The sequence below is a fragment of the Bufo gargarizans genome, chromosome 3 (genome assembly GCF_014858855.1).
Source record: "Bufo gargarizans isolate SCDJY-AF-19 chromosome 3, ASM1485885v1, whole genome shotgun sequence".
Classification (NCBI taxonomy): Eukaryota; Metazoa; Chordata; class Amphibia; order Anura; family Bufonidae; genus Bufo; species Bufo gargarizans.
The window spans coordinates 208,107,156-208,116,303 of NC_058082.1; the positions used below are offsets into that span (position 1 = coordinate 208,107,156).

Here is a 9,148-nt window from a genome sequence, read left to right on the forward strand (position 1 = left end):
CTGGGCACCTTCAGAAGGTAATTTGCATAAGTTTAAAAAGTGTTATTTTCATTATCTGGGCGAGGGACACATAAGAGACGGGTATGATCGTAATGAGGGTTAAAGAGTCTATAACCTGATCTGAGCGGTCTAAAACGCTCAGATTAGGTGAAAGACTCCCTTTAACCGCCTAGCTGTGTATTTTATTGTGCATAGAGGTGTGAGGAGGAAAATGCAGAAGTTTATGAGAAACTTTCTAAACAAATGAGATGGAGTCACCGCCAAGCATCATTAGGGACAACTTCTGACCTCCACCAGACTCCTGTACCAATAAAACCAGCCAAGCGTTCAGAGTGGAGAGGCTCACCGGGTATGCTGTGCCCCTTGATGCGGTCGTTGTCTGGCTGCATCATGAATATTCATGTCTGTGTCTGAACCAAGAAGCCGTTCCGGCCCCCTCCACCGCGCCGACCGCCAGCCTAGTAGTACGTACCAACTTGCCGTCCGACTCCGTCCTGTCCTCCTGTCCTCCTCTTCTCCTCCTTCCGGCTTCCTGCTTCCTTCCCCGGGCCCCAGCCAGGCCAGAGCCGCGGACCGCCTGCGCCCCGCCCACTACACTGGGCGGGCGGTCCCGGGCCTGGCTGCTGGCTGCCTGTGTGACTCCGGCTTCCGCCTTCCCCCCCCAGCCAGGCCCGAGCCGCGGACCGCCCGCGCCCCGCCCACTACACTGGGCGGGCGGTCGGGCCTGGCTGCCTGAGTGTATTAATAAAAAAATTAAAAAATAAAAATAATAATTATCCGGTCAGGACGGGCCGGGCCCCCAGTGGCGTAGGGCCCCATAGCAACTGCTATGGTTGCTATGGCGATCCCTACGCCACTGCCTCCGCATCGTCAGACGGACAGCAAAACGCTGCAAGCAGTGTCTTGGTGTCCGCCTCCAAAGCGGAATGGAGGCGGAACGGAGGCAAACTGATGCATTGGAGCCAATACATTCTAATACTGTATGAAGCTCCTGCTCCGTACAGTATAAGAACGAAATTTTATGTGAATCGACTTCAAGATGTAAAACTTTTCAGGCTGCTCGCCATTTTAAACACATCCTGCCCCGAAATATTGCATCTCCAATATTTGACCCTGGTATCGTGAAAGCAAAGATTCTGAACTTTATTTGATACCAAGATGTGAGCTCTAGTCCCTATATTGTAGCCGAGGCAGTCGTTTAAATCATGATGTATTACCTGCCTCCTTGGCAGTGAATTTTTTATGTCTAGATTTTTTTTATTTTAGCACTTGATTTTGCACAGTACAAGCCAGGAGTTTGTGTGGTCTCATGACATGTACATTTTTCATAGATCTGCCGATTAAACAACATGCAAGAATAAGGCCTCATTCACACGTCAGTGTTTTGGTCAGTGATTTCCATCAGTAATTGTGAACCAAACCCAGGATTGGAGCCTCCACAGACATAAGGTCTAATGGAAAGATCTGCTCCTGTTCTGTGTTTAGAGCCGCACCTGGTTTGGGCTCAAAATCACTAATGGAAATCACTGACCAAACACTGGTGTGTGAATAAAGGTCGGCAGAGGGGAAAGGAAGCTCATGTCAGGTTTACGGATTATATTAAAGGTGTTTTCCCCTGATTTAGGTGCTGATGACCAGGAGCGTACACAGATCTCATAGGATCGCATGGCAAAACGTCCGGTTTCCAAATACTAATGTGTCAAGAACTGAAAGGCAACGCAAAATGCAGTGCCTTCGATTTCTGTAAAAAAAAAAAAATGTGTTTTATTAAGTGGAAGAAATTTAAAAAATAAAATAAAATGATCCCCCTCCTTGGAAAAAGTGGAACGTTCATTCTGACCACCATCAGTCAGCACCCCCATCAATCAGCTGTTTTGGGCAGGCGTCGGCAAATGTACAGTGGATAAAGCCAGGAGCAGAAGGCTCCATCCACTATGTAATGGCCATGCTGGAGTATTGCAGCGCAGCTCCCATTCAAGTCAGTATATACCAGCACCAGAAACAACAGTCGGTGGAGCCTTCTGCCTCTGTCCACTGTATAGTTTCTGGTGCTAGCAGCTGATCAGTGGAGTAGCCAAGTGTGAGACCCCCACCGACCTGATATTGATGACAGAGGATTTGTAAAGACAATCTAGGCAAGCAGAATGAGGAGCTTCCTTGACTACTTGAAACAAGGGGTGGGGGGTGGTATATGATAAAAAGGCAGTGACATTTTTATATTATATATTAATGAAACGGGAGCATTGTACAATTTTCTGGGATATTTATAACTCCATAGTTATGAATTAACTTTTATTTTTGTTTTAGTGTTCCTGTCTGACGATAAAGCAAACTCCATTTTAAAGCGTTTTCCTAGAGCAAACAGTTTCTTAGAGGAGATAAAGCAAGGAAACATCGAGAGGGAATGCAGAGAGGAATTATGCAGCTATGAAGAGGCAAGAGAAGCATTTGAGAACGATGAGCGGACTGTAAGTACACTACTAAGGATTTTGACTTGCGTACTCCCTGTCTTGAAGCTGATGCCTCTAGGTACTATACAATATTGTAAAGGGATTGCCCCCTAAAGACCAGCCCTGTCCATTCTTCCTGTTAGGGAATACAAATGTTATAGGAGTACCCAGATTACCCATCAGTATACTTGTGGTGCCATTCTTATTAAGGAAACTTAAAAAATGTAAACACAAAACGAGCCCTTTAAAGGGTGGTTTCACAATACAGCTTAAAAAAATTCTTTCTTTTTTTGGGAGAAAAATATGCAGTGACCAGATGTTACACGTTGGCCAATAGAAAATTCTAAAACGCCATACAAATCCTGGCATTTTCTGTCCTTTGACATTGGATTTTTACAAACCAAGAAAAAAGATCACAAAAATGTACTGAGGCAGCATCATAACTCTATTTTTAATTACTTTTTTTGCAGAGTAATCCATATGGAATATTCACTGTTTATTACTATGCCCAATCCTAGTTTTTTCTCTGCTAGGTAGAAAAGAACCACAAGGTGTCATGCTTCTAACTGTCTGCAAGTGGCTTATCCAAAGACACAAGAGGTTTATTAATGTACTTGTGTTTGTTTTTTGGTGTACATATATTGAAAAATGGTATTTGCGGCAACTCTTTCCAACAAATCTGAATGTGTGGGGCTTTAGATTCCTGCTGAGCAAAATGAATCGTCAAAATGTGGAACTACCGGTACATACGTAACTCCTGACCTGGTGCTGTAACTAGGAAAACGTGGAACTATAAAAGGCCCTGCCGGGCATTGTTTTTCCCGATGTCTGAGACTGGTATACCATTCTCAGTTTTTCCATGTTATAGTGTTGCATCACATTACCTCATTCGTGACATATAATACTTATTCCTAAAGGAAATAAATGTTAACATTTTTTTCTGAAAGAAACAGTTGTAAGGAAATATCCTAATGGTGCACCATATTTTAATTACTCATTTACAACTTGTGAACATGAATGCCAATGGGCATTCTGGTTGTGGCAAATACATTTCTTTGTATAATGAAAAGGTATACAATTTCCAGTATACTTTTGTATCGATCTCTCACATTTGTAAATATTTTAGGTTCAGTAGGAACCTCCATTCTTAACTTCCAGTGGATAAAAATCTGTCCTGGTCATGTGATGGACACACATGCTTGGCTCATTACAAATCACATCACTAATAGACATACAAAAGGGGTGCACATGTACCCCTAGAGGTAAGTGACGCTATTCATACCATCTGCACGATCGGAGGGTCCATGCCTAGAAACTGAGAGTATGTTTCACAGAAAATGGACCTGAAGACGCAGCTAGAATAAGCCATAAAGACCAAAAGAAAGATCAATTCTGTTTCAAATACCTCAAGCTGAAAATTCAGCTTTGTATTGAAGTGCACACCCATTGGTTAAAAAAAAAAAAACACCCAAAACCGCAGGAAAAAAACAAATGTATTTCCAGCCCCCCCCCAGCCTGGGGGCTGGATCTCATAAGCTTCTGTAGGAGGCAAGCCCCTATGTACTGCTGTAACCCAATGGGGTGGGGGAGGTTCACACAACTGATTTTGAAAAACATGCTTTAAAAAAAAAAAAAAAAATATATATATATATATATATATATATATATATATATATATATAATATTTTTTTTTTTTTTTTTTAATTATTATTATTATTTTTTTTAAAGCATGTTTTTCAAAATCAGTTGTGTGAACCTCCCCCACCCCATTGGGTTACAGCAGTACATAGGGGTTTGCCTCCTACAGAAGCTTATGAGATCCAGCCCCCAGGCTGGGTCTCATAGGCAGACTGTCAGTGTATTACACTGACAGTCAATGCATTGTAGAGAGGATTAGACCCCCAAAAGTTGAAGTCCAATAGTGGGACAAAAAATAAAAAGTAATAAAAGGTGAAAAAGTGTTTTTACATAATAAAAACTGAAAGTTTCAAGTAAAAAAAACAAAACAATAATAACTTTTTTAAGCCTCGAAAAAGACATATGATTTGGCAAATGTCTCCCACAGCCTGTAAAACAGTCGGACGATTGTTTTTTTTTCCCCAATTCCACCCCATTCATATTTTTTTTACAGCTTCCAAATACAACATATGGAATATTAAAAACGAATAATACCAAATTAAGTAATTATGGGAAAGGGGGAGAAGGCCTTGGTAAGAGGTGACCAAGAAGAACCCAATGGTCTCTCTGGCTGAGCTCCAGAGATCCTGTGTGCAGATCGGAGAAACCGTCCAGAAGGTCAACCATCACTGCAGCATTCCACCATTATGGGCTTTATGGCAGAGTGGCTAGAAAGAAGCCTCTCCTCAGTAAAAGATCCATGAAAGTTTGCAAATAAGCACCTAAAGGACTCTGACTGTGAGAAAAGAGATTCTCTGGTGAAAACCAAAATATAACTTTTTAGCTTCAATTCTAAGCATTATGTTTGGAGGAAACTGCACTGCCCAATACCATCCCTACATTGAAGCATGGTGATGGTAGCATCATGCTGTGGTGGTGGTGGTTTTCGGCAACTGGAACAAGGAGCCTGGTCAGAGTTGGGGGGGAAAGCCGATTTGAGCAAAGTACAGAGATATTATTAACGAAAACCTGATCCAGTGTGCTCTGGACTTCAGACCGGAATAAAGGTTCACCTCCAACAAGACAATGATCCTAAGCACACAGCCAAGACAACACAGGAGTAGCTTAGGGACAACCCTGTGAATGTCCTTGAGTGGCCCAGCCAGAGCCCTCACTTGAGCCCAAACAAACATCTCTGGAGAGACCTGAAAATGGCTATCCATCGACGTTCCCCATCCAACCTGACAGAGCTTGAGAGAGTCTGTGAAAAGAATGGCAAAAATTGCCAGATCCAGGTATGCTGCTAGTATTCTGCTGATTGGTGTAAAGATAGATCATTTAAATTTGGCATTACTCACCGGAAACATTTGGTAGAGGTGATAGCTCCTAGAGAGATGTAAAAGTTATTAAGTTTGAGGGTCTGTAAAGCGAGATTTTTAATTGGTTCTTCCCCTTTAACTTCATGAAGCTATTTAGTGATGTGTATACCAGGCCACATTTCTGCAGTATAAAATAACTGTGCTTGCGTACTGACCTTTAAGTGGAGCTAGGAGGAGCCAGGAGAGTAAAAAACACTTAGTTTTTGAACAGAGAGCTCAGCTCCATTGAAGACATAATCAGGGTAAGGTGTCTTTCTACCATCACCTCTCTTTGTATCATATGGGCATTGGCTGAGTACCATGTTGGGTGCTGGTCGATGGGGGCTTGCACATTTGTCCACATTACTCTGTGACTGTTAATTTACTTAATCTTTGTTTATCTTTGTATATATCTTTTCATAGTTTAGTAAACTCTTTATGCACCTAATAAAACACAGAGAGAGAATGCACCAAACAGATATAACACTGACTATGCTGGCAAGACATAAATGCAGGTATTAAAAGCTGAGACTTTTGCCAATATATTCCAGTCATGGAGATATCGGAGCCCATCATGCACCACGTCACGGTTCTCAGCATGGCAAGGGGTCCTAACCGCTGCTCTAACTATGGTGTGAACACGGTCTGAAGGTGATATAATTCAACTCGCAGCCAAGCTTCCCACAAATGCCCAGCATGTATACTGCGGTAGTACTATGTGAATGAAGCCAGGCCGCGAGCCACACCCACACCAGACCATGTGATGGAGGTTACCAGGTGCAAAAGAGTGTTAGAATGCCAAGTGAAGGCAAACACACTCAAATCTAACAAGGCAGAAAGAGAAAAACAAAAAATATATATAGTGGCAATTCTGGAGGAGCTGCTAAACCCCTGACACTGTGGCGTGTCTTTTATTGGGGGAGCAGCCCGACCGCATGTGGACCGCAGTAATCGACTAACCCCAGCACCTAAGGCTACGTTCACACTAGCGTTAAAGTTTTCCGGTATTGAGTTCCGTCATAGGGGCTCAATACCAGAAAATAAACTCATTAGTTTGGTCCTAATGCATTCTGAATGGAAAGCAATCCGTTCAGTATGCATCAGGATGTCTTCCGTTCCGTCCCTTTTACGGTATTTGGCCAGAGAAAATACCGCAGCATGCGGATCCCGTATTGCCGGATCTGGCATTCATTTCCATTGAAATGATATCAGTTTGCATACGGATCTCCGGAACTGCCTGCCGGATTCTTCGAACGCTAGTGTGAAAGTACCCTAAGTCCTGGTAAATCTATTTTTTCCCAAACTTCTGATCTCATAATAATTCAGGGTCCACTTTAACTCCCTACACTGTGAATGTGTACTTGGTATGGTCAATAGAAGATTTGAACGGTGCAAACCGTGTGTTAGGCTGCTTTCATACAGTCAGTTTTAGGTCAGTGATTTCCATCAGTGATTGTGAGCCAAAAGCAGGAGTAGAGTCTACACAGAGATAAGGTATAATGGAAAGATTTCCATTTGTTCTGGGGTTTTGACTCACAATTACTGATAGAAATCACTGATAAAGCCAGTGTTTCTATTAGAGGAACAAAACAATGAAAATAACGGACATGCTGGATACGGCACAATAATGACTTGAATAAAGCCAAACAAATACTATTGACTATAATGGGGTCCATTTGTTTTTTGTTTTGAAGCCTGCTTTTTTAGTGGAGAAAAAAAAAGTCCTCCATGCAGGACTTTTTTTTATTTATACATTTTTTTACTTTTCTCTCCACTGTTTCTGATGAATCTGCAATAGAGGCTCCAAACAGAGCCTCCAGTGCAGATATGAACATCTGTTCGACTATATCAATTAGATCACATAATTAGTAATCAATGCAAAAATCCAGGTAATTCCAAAGGGTTCACTTACTTTTTTTTTAGGTTTTATGCAACAATCAGCAGCACAGCTAGCTATGTGAAGGATTTACACAGACTTTACAGAGCCAAAGGTAGAAAGTTTTTATTATTAAATGAAGACTAGAAGTTGCATTTAGGAAGCAAATGTACAATAAATGGTGCAAAGATGTAAATGCAAGCCACAATGCTAAATCTGAGCTTTGTTCAGGAATCTCGTTCACTGAATCTCGTCTGCCACTAGTCCGTTTATTAATATGGAAACTTCTCACAGTAGATGTCACTTGTAATGTTACTACAACCTACAACTTGATATTAATGTATGAAGTAACTAGTTTTTCATAACTACTCATGTTTAATCTTTTATCAATTTATCTTGACTGTTCTTTAAAGAGGACCTGTAACCTCTCCTGACATGTCTGTTTTAGTAACTACTTGCATTCCCATGTAATACCAATTCTGGAGCAAGTAGTTACTACAGCAGACATGTCTAGAGAGTTTACAGGTCCAATTTAAATCCAGTTTACTTATTGTCAAATATTTTTAGTATAATGCCTTTTTTTCTTTCTAGAAAGAGTTTTGGAAAGAATATACAAGTGGACATGAGGACTCAAGCACAGACAGCAGTTGGTATCCATTCTACCTTGCCTTCCCCATGATCACAGTATTTTTCATTGTCCTTTTGGTGCTGCTATTGCTGTGGAGGTGCGTTTTCAAAAAGAAGGCGCGACGTCGGACTGCTTATGCACCCAGAGGAGTGAGAGAAGATACTACAGAGGCAGGAACTGATCATGGCATGGACAGCCAGCAGCATTCCAATGTACTCTGCACCGTGGAGGAAGCATTTAATAGGGCTGGGCAACCTCATGGATTTATCGATTATGATGTGCGTTCAGATACATTATCAGCGGGATTTTCAAACTGTGATCCTCCCCCCTCTTATGAGGAAGCAACTGGAGAGAGAGGGGTCAGAGTGAGTGAGCCACAACAGAACCCAACAGAGCCTCCTCCACAATATGAAGAAATAGCCATATGTGCCTCTGTAGTCTCAGTACCTCATGAGGTCTCCAGTGTCAAGTAACATTGATATAAATTACCACACATACCGTTTCTAATTTTTTAAATTGCAGATGAAGAATTTCTAAGCACAGTATTATTTGCCTTTGTACAAGATTGGACTTTTGTGACTAACTTTTAGAGGACACGAGCATACAGAAGTGTCAAAAATGACTTTGAACACATTCTAAGGAATTGTGTCTATACTGGTAATGGAAAATGCTGTTGGACTGTTCTCTATGGCCATTAAACTAAGCTAACTATAATCTGTATATTATATGATGCTCTTACATTTTTTTTTTTTTTTTGCAATAATTCTGTCCCTTGTGGATGATACTGGTATAGCAAGTTAACCACTAGTAACCTCTCAGTGCATTTTTATGATTTTTGAATAAAGTTACTTTTTTATTTTACATTTGTGCCTAACTTTTGTGTATTATTTAAAATTTTAATATATTTTTATGAAATGCCTCAGGTCACATTTATGCCTGCAAATTACACATTGTTTTAAATGTTAAGTAAATTTTAGGCTAATTTTGTTACATTTGGATGCCTATTTTGGATTCCTTTGGAGAATGAGGTAGTTAAAGTTCATTCAGAAAAGACAGACCTTTTTATTTTACTTTTTGCTTTAAGAAGAAAAATAATTTTATGATTACTTACAATAAGTAATCTTCTGCAAATGTTGTGCTATTGTGTCAAGTTAATATAACCTGCAACTCAAATGCTTTTATACATCTGTCTCTGCAAAACCTTGAAATTAGTTGTCAT

The 9,148-nt window shown here is 40.8% G+C and overlaps 1 protein-coding gene across 1 annotated transcript in view; it reads left to right on the forward strand.

Annotated features, from left to right (window-relative positions):
• The window catches only part of PRRG1 (proline rich and Gla domain 1), a 54,900-nt gene extending 45,960 nt beyond the window's left edge, over nucleotides 1-8,940 (forward strand). The window contains exons 3-4 of the mRNA XM_044288094.1: nucleotides 2,308-2,468; nucleotides 7,893-8,940. Coding sequence (XP_044144029.1) covers nucleotides 2,308-2,468; nucleotides 7,893-8,402 — 671 coding nt within the window. The 3' untranslated portion in view covers nucleotides 8,403-8,940. The remainder of the gene's footprint in view (nucleotides 1-2,307; nucleotides 2,469-7,892) is intronic.
• The last annotated feature ends 208 nt before the right edge of the window (nucleotides 8,941-9,148 follow it).